The sequence below is a fragment of the Syngnathoides biaculeatus genome, chromosome 10 (genome assembly GCF_019802595.1).
Source record: "Syngnathoides biaculeatus isolate LvHL_M chromosome 10, ASM1980259v1, whole genome shotgun sequence".
NCBI lineage: Eukaryota > Metazoa > Chordata > Actinopteri > Syngnathiformes > Syngnathidae > Syngnathoides > Syngnathoides biaculeatus.
Genome location: NC_084649.1, coordinates 21811018 through 21824322, shown reverse-complemented (window position 1 = coordinate 21824322; position 13305 = coordinate 21811018). Strand labels below are relative to the sequence as shown.

The 13305-nt window shown below is 46.7% G+C and overlaps 2 protein-coding genes across 6 annotated transcripts in view; one reads left to right on the top strand and one right to left on the bottom strand.

Moving 5' to 3' along the window:
* Positions 1 to 1243: 1243 nt before the first annotated feature.
* Positions 1244 to 13224, bottom strand: rbck1 (RanBP-type and C3HC4-type zinc finger containing 1). Of its 4 annotated transcripts, XM_061833269.1 has the most exons (15): positions 12201 to 12274; positions 11342 to 11998; positions 11058 to 11202; positions 10476 to 10572; positions 10177 to 10375; positions 8563 to 8714; positions 8297 to 8482; positions 8046 to 8219; positions 6438 to 6598; positions 6253 to 6349; positions 5154 to 5260; positions 4057 to 4129; positions 3871 to 3969; positions 1881 to 2024; positions 1245 to 1793 (listed from the first exon to the last, which is right to left on the bottom strand). In XM_061833269.1, the coding sequence occupies exons 2-15, from the start codon at positions 11457 to 11459 to the stop codon at positions 1713 to 1715; spliced, it is 1833 nt and encodes a 610-aa protein (XP_061689253.1). In that variant the 5' UTR covers positions 11460 to 11998; positions 12201 to 12274; the 3' UTR covers positions 1245 to 1712. The 4 variants fall into 4 exon arrangements, with proteins under 4 accessions (XP_061689255.1, XP_061689253.1, XP_061689254.1 ...); XM_061833270.1 differs by lacking the exon at positions 11342 to 11998 and having other exon boundaries at positions 1247 to 1793; positions 12201 to 13135; XM_061833272.1 differs by lacking the exons at positions 11342 to 11998; positions 12201 to 12274 and adding an exon at positions 13162 to 13224 and having other exon boundaries at positions 1248 to 1793.
* Positions 12386 to 13305, top strand: part of necab3 (N-terminal EF-hand calcium binding protein 3) — a 28821-nt gene continuing 27901 nt past the window's right edge. The window contains exon 1 of one of the 2 annotated variants that reach the window (XM_061833275.1): positions 12386 to 12479. The gene's annotated coding sequence lies outside the window, so the exon portion shown is untranslated. Of the gene's footprint in view, positions 12480 to 13140; positions 13257 to 13305 lie in introns of those variants that run through there. The other variant, XM_061833276.1, reaches the window with a different exon arrangement.

Genomic DNA, 13305 nt, shown 5'->3' with positions numbered 1-13305 from the left:
GATTCTGTGAGCAAACTAGCACAGTAGAGTTTGACAAACAGGTTTCGTAGCAATTATTAGGACAGCGTGGAGACGTTAAAGGGGAAATCCTGTGCTTTGCATGAACAATGTATCCAATAAGTCATGTCATATGTACCCTATTTTGACAATGTGATCTTTAGTCCTCTCTCATTTAATTGTGTTTTGAGAAAATTTTTATCGACAATTACGAATTTTCAGGGGCACTGCTATTTTTGTGAGTCGCATGACCTACGTGTGCGGATGTGACGTGGACCGTGCTCGATTATATGTAACACCATTATGCCCAGTGGTGATTTCTCGTATTTATCCTCATCCGATGAAGAAATAGTAGTATCAGTTGATCGGGAAGACGGAGGAATACTTCCATACAGATTCGAACCTGTGGCTGTAAATGTTGAATATTCGGATGGTTCTTCGGGCGGAATGACGCGGAGTCTGAATACTCGGAGGCTTACGAGCGACATAAGCGCGTAAACAAAGGCCCCCGGGAGCTCCGGGTCTGCAGCTGCGGATGGTTCTTCGGACGGGAATGACGCGGAGTCTGACGAGCGAGCTCTTGCGGGAGGCTGCGAGCCGAGCTTCCAGGCGGCGGAGGCCGTTTGCCTCTGCCGCCGCCAAAGCTCGGCTAAAGGCTTCAGTGGTGGCGGAGGCCTTTAGCCTAGCTTCGGTGTCCGAGGCTAACGGCCCCGCCACTGCATCTTGCTCGTCAGACTCCGCGTCATTCCCATCCGAAGAACCACCCGCGGCTGCCAGCCCGACGCTCCAGGGGCCTCTGTTGACACACTTATGTCCTGGGCATAGGCCTCCAAGTAGTCAGACTCCAGGTCATTCCGCCCAAAGAACCATCCGAATAGTCATCGTTAATTACAGCCACAAGTTCAAATCTGTATGGAAGTATTCCTCCGTCTTCCCGATCTACCGATACTGCTATTTCTTCATCAGATGAGGATAAATCCGAGAAATCGGCGCTGAGCATAAATGGTGTCCCATGTAATCGAGCCTTTGTTGAGGCACGGTACAACATCACATCCGCACAGGTAGGTCATGTGACTCGCGAAGATGGCCGCGCCGCTGAATATTCGTAATTGGCGATTAAAAAATGTTCTCAAAACACAAATGAGAGAGGATTAAACATCACATTATCAAATTAGGGTGCACATTACATGACCTATTGATATATTGTTCATGCAAAGCACTGGATTTCCCCTTTAAACTCGAATAAATCCAATTGCACACAGAACACGAAAATGGCAAAACAAGGTGCAAGTATTGATTCTGCAACCATCCAAAAGTTCTGACTTCATTCAAGAGAGACAAAGTATTACTGAAAATGTCAGTTTTTTTTCCATTTTTTTTTTAACAAAAAAAAAAAAAAGTACAATACAGAGGGGGGCGGGGGGTACACCGGTAGTTTTCAAAATACCATAAATATCTGCGTCACACATTTATATATATATAAAAAATTGTGACTGCATTCCCAGAACTGTCAGTGGATGCTATTGTATGTGATATAAGGTCGTAGTAGTTTCTCAAAAATAGAGGTACATTATAAATATCATCATTCAGAGGTATATATAGTAGTAGTGGATTGGGATTAAGATTATGAGGGTGTCTTTGTATTTCCTCTCCCGGAAAAGGATACCCAGAGCCAAAAAGTTCGAAAACCCCCTTAACATAACAGCACAAGCACGTCAGTGGCAGTTGAGGCAGTTGGGATGGCACGGCTTATTATTCACTCGGCATTTACAGCCTCCGGATGTGTCTCCTCTTCCCTGTTGGGGGAAAAATAATTGAAAAGCAAAAAAAATTGTTTATAATGACATTTTCGCTTATTTGTGTGCTGTTTCTGTGTTTTTTACGTTGGGTCCCCAGCGAGCTTGTTTGGTCACCCAGCAGATTTCCATCCGGCACACAGAGCAGCAGACCCAGTCGCAGCCGTCTCTCTTCTGGATGATTATGTCACACTGCGGACAATTCATGGCCTTGCCGCTCTGGAGCAAGAGCTGATAATGAAACAAATGGAGACAAACGTATCGGGACAGATCAATGGGACAATACACTTGATTTGAATGTGAAAAGCACGACAGTAAAGATCCACCCATTCGTTTTTTTTTTTATAGGATGTGTTCTCGCCCAGGTTGTCGGTGTGCTGGAGTATCCCAACTGACTTTGAAGCATGCAAGGTACAGTGAAGAAAATAAGTATTTGAACACCCTGCTATATTGCACATTCTCACACTCAGAAATCATGGAGGGTTCTGAAATTTTCATGGTAGGTGCATGTCCACTGTTAGAGAGATAATCTAAAAAGGAAAAATCGAGAAATCACATTGTATGATTTCTTTTTTTAACGATTTATTCGTGTGATACAGCTGCAAATAAGTATTTGAACACCTGAGAAAAAAAAATGTTGATATTTGGTACAGTAACCTTTGTTTGCAGAGGTCAAACGTTTCCTGTAGTTGTTCACCAGGTTTGCGCACACTGCGGGAGGGATTTTGGCCCACTCCTCCAAACGGATCTTCTCTAGATGAGACAGGTTTCTGGGGCTGTCGCTGAGAAACACGGAGTTTCAGCTTCCTCCAAAGATTTTCTATTGGGTTTAGGTTTGGAGACTGGCTTGGCCCACGCTAGAACCTTCATATGCTTCTTACGGAGCCACTCCTTGATTTTCTTGGCTGTGCGTTTGGGTCATTGTCATGTTGAAAGACTCGGCCACGACCCATCTTCAATGCTCTGACTGAGGGAAAGAGGTTGTTCCCCAAAATCTCACGATACATGGCCGCGGTCATCCTCTCCTTAATACAGTGCAGTCATCCTGTCCCACGTGCAGAAAAACACCCCCAAAGCATGATGCTACCACCCCCATGCTTCACAGGAGGGACGGTGTTCTTGGGATGGAACTCATCATTCGTTTTCCTCCAAACACAGTTAGTGGAATTATGACCAAAAGGTTCAATTTTGGTCTCACCTGACCACAAAACTTTCTCCCATGACTCCTCTGTATCATCCAAATGGTCACTGGCAAATTTAAGACGGGCCCTGACATGTGCTGGTTTAAGCAGGTGAACCTTCCGTGCCATGCATGATTTCAAACCATGACGTCTTAGTCACCTTGGAAACGGTGGTCCCAGCTCTTTTCAGGTCATTGACCAAGTCCTGTCGTGTAGTCCTTGGCTGATTCCTCACCTTTCTAAGGATGATTGAGACCCCACGAGGTGATATCTTGCATGGGGCTCCACTCCGATTGAGAGTAACCGTCATGGTTAGCTTCTTCCATTTTCTAATGATTGCTCCAACACTGGACCTTTTTTCACCGAGCTGCTTGGCAATTTCTCCATAGCCCTTTCCAGCCGTGTGGAGTTGTACAATTTTGTCTCTGGTGTCTTTGAACAGCTCCTTGGTCTTGACCATGTTACAAGTTTGTGTCTTAATGCAGCTAACGACCTCAGAGAGGTCCATCTGATTCAGGACAATACACAGAGTTGAGGGGGACTTTTAAAGGCGGACTAACAGGTCTTTGAGGGTCAGAATTGTAGCTGATAGACAGGTGTTCAAATACTTATTTGCAGGTGTATCGCACAAATAAATCGTTGAAAAAAATCATGCATTGTGATTTCTGGATTTTTCTTTTTCGATCTCTCTCACAGTGGACATGCACCTACGATGAAAATTTCAGACGCCTCCATGAATTCTAAGTGGGAGAACTTGGAATAAAGCAGGTTGTTCAAATACTTCTTTTTTTCCCCCGAGGCAATTATAATGGACATTAATTTTCCGCAGATTTTGGCCATTTGTCCGGTCCGGTCCGTAACCCCCGCGAATAGCAGCGTAATGCAGGTTACATTACCTTCAGAAGATTTTGGGTCTGCTGCGCCGCGTTGTCGTTTTGTGCCCGGATGCGGAGGTCCTCTTGATACTCCTGACAATTCATGTTATCGTGAATGGCCTGCAAATAGAGGTCAAACTCAGGTTACTTCTCCCCCCGACAAGGGCAACGCGTACACAAAACCGTCCAAACCCAAAAAAGAGCTACCCTGCAGATAATGCAGTTCATCCGGCCGCAGAGCTCGCAGTGGAATTCGTTGACTTCGTCCTCATAGATGCACCTGTGGAAAGCCGTTGCTGCGTTTACTGTATGTGTTGGTATCCATGTAGTAGTCCACTTTTTATCCTCACGAGTAAGACTGGACTACAATTACAAATGTGTATTTAAAAAAAAAACAAAAAACGATGGCCAAAAGAAAGGCTCCACAAGGTTAATGCTTACATACGTTGGAAAACACCATGGACATGGAAACATTTTTTTAATATTTCGGTGTTATTACCCTGTGAACAATGGCTTTCCGGTACAGAATTTCTCTATATTTGTCTTATACTATGGTGGTACGTTGGTTCAGCTGGAAAGCCTCACAGTTCTGAGGTCCCGGGTTCAATCCCGACCCCCGCCTGTGTGGAGTTTGCATGTCCTCCCCGTGCCTGCGTGGCTTTTCTCCGGGTGGGTACTCCGGTTTCCTCCCACATCCCAAAAACATGCAACATTAATTGGAGACTCTAAATTGCCCGTAGGTCTGACTGTGAGTGCGACTGTTTGTCTCGATGTGCCTTGCGATTGGCTGGCAACTAGTTCAGGGTTGTACCCCGCCTCCTGCCCGTTGACACCTGGGATAAGCTCCAGCACTCCCCGTGACCCTTGTGAGGATAAGCGGCTAAGAAAATGGATGGATATCTTGGATTATTATCACCAGGTGGCCAAGCCGTGCACACCACAATGAGCAGCACAATGTGCATTGAAGGAGAAAGTTATGTCAGAGAGAATTTTGTCATTGCTTTATTTTTATAAAGTACAGTATTATAGAATTAAATTTTTTCATTAAGAAGCACATAACAGATTTTTTTTTTGGGGGTGGGGAGAGGCTGGAATGGATTAATATTTATAGCATCTCTTTTAATTTCCATGGGAAAAGTGATGAAATAGTGAAATTATTTAAGTGGAAAAAACCAAATGTTACTTATAAAACGTAGTTGTTCTACTTGTGCGGCGAGGAGTCTAACTAGTGAGGACAAGGAGCATACTAGTATACGGGACCTCAAGCTGCCAATCAAGGACACCCAGCGGGTTTCTGTACGAACCAGCCTCGACAGTCGGCCGTGCGACAGTGGAAGGTGCACTGCAGGCGGCTTTCGGCGACGCTCAGACGTTGTTCCAGAAAACGCTCGTACTCCTGTTCCGTGAGCAGCTGGAGTGGAATAGAAAAGAAATATCGGATACCGCTTATTTTTTTTTTATGTTGACAGTAATGCCGCTCTAAGCAAATACGCTACTGCGTATCGGACATGAAATGTCATGTACACTAGTGATTTTTAAGAAATTATTCGAGTAATGTTGAGTTTAAAAAAATGGTAGTATACTATCCATCCGTTTTCTCAGCCACTTATCCTCACAAGGGTCGCGGGAGTGCTGGAGCCTATCCTAGCTTTCAGTTTTTTTTAATGGGTGCGGGTGTTAATTAAAGAATTGGCTTAAACCGGTTACCCAAACCTTTATTGCAAATGGTGAAAAAAACAGTTGAACAACATTTTTATAATTTGCATCTATGAATATAGCACGGACTGATCCCAAAACAGTCTAATATCGTTTCAAACTCATCTTGGAAATGATTCTCAAAAATTAATGGCTTACAAATGATTTGATCTGGCTTGTCTGTCAGTCGACATGTATCACGTCCATGTGCAGTACTTCCTTTAGACCGATACTTAGGCTGGCCTTTGGTGCCATCTTGCGGGAAAACGAAAGAGCGCAGTAGATGCGGCAAAAATATTTTTCAGCCAATAACAGAGGATTAGTTTTCAAGACAAATACACAACACAAATAGGTGAATTTGCAAATACATAAAATAATGCCTAATGGCGCCATGCTGCCTGTCATAGGTTTATATTGGTACTACAAAAAAAAAACATTTGGTTTGGGGCGGCAGACTGACGACCACTGGAGTAATTGTTGGGTGTGCGGTGTGCAGTTCGACATTTTTTTTTTCATCATCATGTTTTCAGTAAATCGCTTTCGCTGAATTTACATTTTTTTGCTGAGCTTTGCCGCAAAAAAATGGCAGATGGCTTGAAAGAAAAATAGATTCATGTCTCGGTAAGATCTGGACAAAGTTACAGATTGCGCAGTTTTACTTTGACATAAACGGTAAACAGGAGAGTTCCCAAATTTTGCAACACTCACCGCTTTGATCTCTCTGTCGACGAGCTTCATATCGCACTGCTCGGGACAGGACACCTCAGCATCCTCACAGTTCATGATGGTCCCTCGCAAACATTCCCTGAAAGAGATGACGCACATGTTCGGAACGGGCAACACACAACGGTGCACAATGGGAAGCTTTGCTGAGACTCCGTCCCGGTTCTGACCTGCAGAAAGCGTGCAGGCACTCCCTGAGCACTATGCCCATGCCTTGCTCCAGATCACAGAAGCAGATGGGACAGGTAGACTCTGAGGTATTGGGAACGATGTTCAGATCGTCGGTCTTTCGCAATTCCGAGTAGTTTATCAGTCGTTTCAGATTCTCAACCTTCAAGCGCCCCCCCAAAACAAAAAACCCAAATCAGAACACCAAAGAGGAACTAAATCAAAATGGCCATACGGGAGGATGAATGTTTTCAGAATTTGGTAAAGTTATTTTATCTTTCTGTTTTTTAATAGTAGTCATCAAACGGTTGATGGGCAATGGACCTCTCCAACCTGTCAATCACTCGTACAATAATAGCCAATCAGATAGCCGCATTGTCTTGACCCCCGGCTTGACCCGCCCCTGCCGCCATGTTGTCCCACAAGCAATGCCGGTTGTCAGTAGCGTGCGCTTGGAAAAGTTATGTTAATGTCTGAGAATGGCCCTCAGATGCGTTTGGGGAACGTGCATTTCTGATCAAAGCGTTACAAGGGGCCCGGTTGATTCATTTTCCAAAGTCTAAAACACAGCTGACCAAGGCTCGCGGAAGACCGCACGTAGAACTAAATGTGGACAATATCAGCAAACACAAGGCTGTATGTTCGGGGGTAAGTGAGGGAGAAGTATCTTTTCTTAGTTTGATTGAATTGTTGTCAGTGCGTTATACTTCGCAGGAGAACAATTTTCACTTTGTTACTGTATCATTGACCTGCCAAATGAAATTTGTAATGTTTTATGCCGAAGAGTCGGGTTTTAAGACAGTGCACTGTGTTCCATTACGAGCCAAGTCAAATGAATACACCCACCCACTCACTCATAAAGTGTAGAATGATATTACTTGTGATCTTTCCAAGTAAAAAAGTACTCACCCTGCTTTACATGCGCAGTACGATTCCATTATTTTATCCTGTTGGATTTCAATATGAGCTTTGTGAGGCGTCAAACTTTTTTGCCTCGATCGCCAACGTTTCGCTGCAACGCTGATGTTGCGTCCTGCTCCGTCCAAAATCTTAATTCCGTGTACATATCTTTGCGTGAAATAGTTGAGACCTCTCTGTAGAACTCTCTTGGACAAGTCTGACGCATTTGGCAAAAAACATACCCCAATATTATCTGGAATACGCGATAGAGAATCGACTTCAAACATGTTCTGTTCAATCGCCATTTTGGAAGCTTGTGGGACATGGCAACTATAGGTTAGGGGGGCGGAGCTGAAGATCGCCAGTCGGAAAGGTCCATTACGAGACCTCTGTCAGACCAAAATTCCGGGACGAGTTCACCTTCAAACCAAAATTGCAGAATTTTTTAGAGATGTTTTGGTTGCTCTACTCATGATAGACATGCCCACTAAATCTCATTTCACTAAGTGAAACAAACTACTTGCAAGGATGAGTTTTTATTTGAAGGACCACTGGATGTGGTCGAATTGACTCCAAAAAGGGGACTAAAAACCAAAATGTCTGTCTTTACGTGCATAGCTTCGTGGGACTTTGTCGCGGCCGAGTCACGAAAGACACGCATAACAAATTGATTGTTCGGTCAAATTGGCAGAAGAGCCCGTGCGGTTCACCTCCTCGAAAAAAAATACTGCCATCATCTCCTTCTCAAGCCGCTCAGCTTCCTCTCCGACCGGCTGGTGAGCTTCGGGGACGCGGTAATCCTCTGGCCTCTCCGCGCTGCACATCCGGCACCCGGGACGAGTTGGCTCGTTGACGAACGTACAAGTCGGACACATCCAGCCCAGCTGAGACCGACGTACGAACAGTGCTCAATTTTGTACGGCCGGGAGATGGTCATGGATGCGGCGGGTGAAATGCTGACCTGAGGCGGGAGAGGTTCAACTCGAGGAGGAGGGGGAGGATGAAGAAGGGGACGAGGAGGAGGAGGAGGAGGAGGTTTGTGAGCTTCGGGGACGCGGTAATCCTCTGGCTTCTCCGCGCTGCACATCCGGCATCCGCGACAAGTTGGCTCGTTGATGAATGTACAACTTGGACACACCCAGCCCGGCTATTGGGAGACAAAGGGTGTGCTCAGTTTTGCACGGTTTGTACGAGATGGTCATGGATGCGCCGGGACGAAATGCTGACCTGAGCCGGGAGAGGTTCCGCTTGAGGAGGAGGGGGAGGAGCAGAAGGAGGAGGACCAGGATGAGGAGGAAACTGGGTTGGCAATGACGCTGAAGGAGATTTCTTCCCATCATTCGCTCTGGGAATCACTTTAATCGTCTCTTCCGCGATGCCTGAAAGGAGATTGCATTCAATTGTCGACACTACTGATTATAATAGAAGGCTAATTGGAGTACGTGCCCATCGCTTGTTGCGAAAACAACGGTACTCGTAAAAAGAGGGCCTGCTTTGGAGCGAGCATCGCGGCCGAACCTGGCGCACCTGCTCTGCGGTGTGCCGGATTGTAGAGCTCATTTTGATAAGCAGTCAAGCGTAAACTCACATAATTCGACCTGCAAAGTACGGTGAGATGTACCAGGGCAGTCGCGAAATGGAGCAACCCTGTTCCGATGGAAATAAACCAGGATTTGAATTTGAAATGCCACAGAAAACAGGTTTTGAATTTGTAATGTCAAGTGATCACATGTTCAATAGTTGCTACAATTCGCCGTGTAAAATTCACCGTCTGTGCCACCAGGCAGGGTCACTTCAGGTCAGAACCGAACAACTATCGCAGTTACGCTTTCTTTGTAACGTGACGTCACATACTAAGAAAGCGTAACTGGATTCGGTGCGCGAAAATGGGCCACCCCGGCCGCGGCGCCGCGTCCACCAGTCACGGCTTCGGCACAGGCTGCCGCGTCCGCCGGTCACGGCTTCGGCGAAGGCTTGCGGACGGCGGCGGCTAAGAACAACGCTGCCGGCAATGGCGCACTCAGCCGCCTGCGACGACAACGCCGTAAAGCGGCCCGGTCGGCGGTGTTGTTCATTGAGGACGGCGGCGGCTATGAACAACGCCACGGACGGCAATGGCTACGAACAACACTGCCGGCAATGGCGCACTCAGCCGAGTGCAACGGCAAAACCATAAAGCGGCCTGGCTCGGCGCCATGATAAGCCACCTTGGCGCCAAAAATGAGCCACCCCGGCTGACAAGGCTGGGGTGTCTCGTCGTGGCCGGGGGGGCGCGGAAGTGGATCGGACTGGGAGGCGGTTTGGCGGTGATCGCACATCATCTGAATATGGCTCGAAACAATAGGGTAATATTACCCCGGTAACTTCACTTGTTTGAAGGGACGCGTTCGTCTCCCACAGTCGGGGCCACAGCGTGTTTTCAATGGCGAATGTCCGGGGTGAGGTCACGCGCAGGAGATGGCAGCCAATATGGCGACCACTTGGATGTCGAAAGACACTTCCGCAACTTTGCGCATGGATGACGCGCCCGTTGCTCATATTTATTTTTTCGTCTAGACATTAAAGTGAATAATGTGACGTGTATTGTTCGTTACAATATCAATTTTAGAATCTTTATTGGGATGAGACTTGACCCTTAAACTGAAATACAGCGATTGGAAATGTGATCACTTTGAAATAACAAATGTGAATTTTACGACATGAAATTTTCATTTTTCGTTCAAATCCTGGTGGCACAAAACGGGATTCCAGATGGATTTTATTTTATTTTTTTGTCTTTGGTCTCAGGTCAGGCAGAAATTCTGTTTTGGTCTCGTGTACATGAGCATCTGCTCTACTTGCCCTGAAGGGGACGCTGCTCTTCGTTCAGACGCTGCTGCCGGCTCGTGAAATGAGCGGCGTGTGCAGACACGATAAACAGGAAAGCCCAGTCGCCATCGCTGCGAATGCCATGACTGTACAGCGTGTCGTGGTCACGTGCCAACCGCTTCCCGATCACCCAGCGCTGCAGCGTCGGGTGGAAGCCATATATCTTGTTGATCTAGTCCGACAAACCGCACGACGGCGGTTTTAGCACCACAAAGTTATTTGGAACCTGCTATACTCTGCAAATACAGCTAAGTAGCAGGGATTTACTGCACCTTGTCTTTGAGTTGGGAGACGGTCATTCCGCACGAAACCATTACGCTCACCGACGTGGCGGCGTCGGACTTCGCGTCTTCCACACCCACCACCAACCTGGAAAACACAATTTGCACCGTGGGTGAATCACAAAAGACCCATTTGGGGACAAAAAAAACCCCCACTGAACAAAAATATGGAAATTGGGAAAATGACATGGCACAACTACCATTACCTCTCCTTTGAGCAAGGCACCATTCACCACTCTATTGCATTAAAGGGTCAAGGTCGATCGAGACCCGCTGTAGACCAAAACCATGAGGTTCTATTATGGAAAACGGGACAGGTTGCTTTAAGACTTGGTTCCCACTTAGCAAGACTTACAAGGGCCATAGCCCCTTGAGCAAGGCAATCCTACCATGTCAGAGCATCAAAGTAGTATATAATTGCCATTGACTGCAGTTTTTTGCTTGTTTTTGGAAGAGTAAGCTTTGCCAGTGTCCCCTTGAGCACCACAACGGAACAAGAATATCGCTAGGAACGCACATTTTCTTGAGCTATTCCGTAATCCGATAAAAGAAAACAAAGGAATTTCGTCGCACCTGATGGATTCCTGAGGGTAGGCCTGGCTTCGAACGCTTACGCACACCGGCAGAGAGAGTCGGCACAGCTTCCGGGTCAGCGCGACCGCCTCTTCTTCATCCCCGACGCTCAGAGCTTCGGTCAGACATTTCGTCAGCTCCTCCGCTGCGAGCGAAAAAAGGAATAAGTGGAGCTGAGGCGAGACTCTAGATGCCGCTGCGGAACCGTGAATGAAACGACATTCCACGTTGCAGGTATAAATTTGAGATCCGAGGGCTCCACGGTGGCAGTAAACTCAACTCACTTCCCTTTCCCCAGCCACTCTTTCGGAGGGATCCCGCGTGGTTCCCAAGACAGCCGAGAAACATAGTCTCTCCAGCGTGTCCTGGGTCGTCCCCGAGGTCTCTTTTCAGGTGGGACATGCCCGGAACACCTCACCAGGGAGGCGTCCGGCCTCCTTGACACGTCACCTCATCGTGGCGGAGGGGATTGTGAGGCTAAGGAGCTAAGTTGTCTGAGGGTTCATGCCCCTGGTAGGGTCACCCATGGCAAACAGGTCCTAGGTGAGGGATCAGACAATGTACGACTCCAAAACCCCTACGACGAGTACAAAAATTGGATCTTGGTTTCCCTTGCCCAGACGCGGGTTACCGGGCCCCCCACTCTGGAGGTGGGGCTCGAAGTCGAGCGCCTGGTGGCCAGGCCTGCACCCGTGGGGCTCGGCCGGTCCCAGCCCGAATGGGTAACATGGGTCCCCTTTTCCATGGGCTCAAAACCTGTGAGAGGGGCCATAGGGGTCGGCTGTGATGTGAGCTCGCCTAGCTTCAGTGTCCAGAGCGAACGGCTTCCGCCGCCTGGAAGCTCGGCTCGTGACCCGCCGCCGTCCGGGGCTAACGGCCCCCGCCGCCGGAGCTCCACCATAATAAAAATTGGATGGTTTCAGCGAGACGTGAAAAGGGGTCTGTAAAGTACAGCGAAAGTTCTTGATCCCTATACTCTACTTATTTTTTGATGACAGTGTGTCACAGAAAGGTGATTAAATCTCCAAAGTATTTTAAAAATCCAATTCCCGTCGATGGTGCACTTTGAAACGACTGTCCTTTTTATTATCATCGTAATAAAAAAAAATAGTGTCACATAAAATCGAATAAATAAGTACATACCCTCTTTTAAAGTGGCATTCGGAGCCACCCGCGTGCCCATTTCAACTGGAACAGCAGGGAACGCAAAACACTTGACTTTAAAAACTCACGTGCTCCGTTCAGGTGTCAATTAAGTCGCGAAGACTAATTAAAGTAGATGAAAAACAACAACAAGGGAGCTAAAGTGGAAGTCACTGATGATCAATAGGCTTCGTCGTCTATGGGCACCTTTGGCAAGAATAGGAAAGCAAAAGTGAAAGTGGTTAACTGACTCCACGGAGAGAAGACTCGTCCCGCAAGGTGGAATTGAAATTTAAAATGGAAGAAATGTACTTTTTCAGTGCAGCCGAATTAATAACCGAAGGCGCAGAGGGCGCTGTCATGATAGTTTGTGACAGTTCAAAGTTCGAAAAGGTTGTTTTTATTGCGGCACACGTTCAAATGTCTTATTTTCTAATTGTGAACTCGTCTCAGAAAGTTCAAGGGCGCCACCATTCGGCTGTGTTCCTATTTCAAATCAAAGTATGGCTACATTCCATGTAAAACTTGTCTGGCATGCAATAGTCACTCCACCACTCAAAAATGCACAAGTAAAGCTCTATTTTAAATATATATATTAGCCGTGTTTGCCATAAATTGGCAGGCTGCGTTCCGGAGCGTCAGTGAACGCATCGCTAAGGGATCAGAAAGAACGTAACTCGTTAATGTGCAAAGAGCCCTTTCTTAGAATTGCTACAAAAGTCGCTGCTTGCACTTTTATTCAGTTCCAACGCAGCCGAATTCACAACAGAAGTCGCCTTTGTCTCTGCCAATATCGTATTTTGACGGGAACAGTCCGGATATATATATTTTTTTTTCAGTGCGTACAACCTCTATTTTTGTTTTCCATCGGTACAGTCGTGTGTCACAAAATTAACGGGGGCCAAGCCATAAGGCTGTGTATGTATTTTAAAAGTATAAATGTAAAGTTAACAGTCCTTACGCCTTTCGCTTGGATTGTCTGGCGAGGCAACTTAATTGTCCCAGTGGGTGTGGTCAAATTTCCCGTCATTGAACGCGTCATAGCTCACAAACAGTGTAGGTATTCTTCCATTTTTTTTCCATTTATATTAGTAGTTTACTGTTA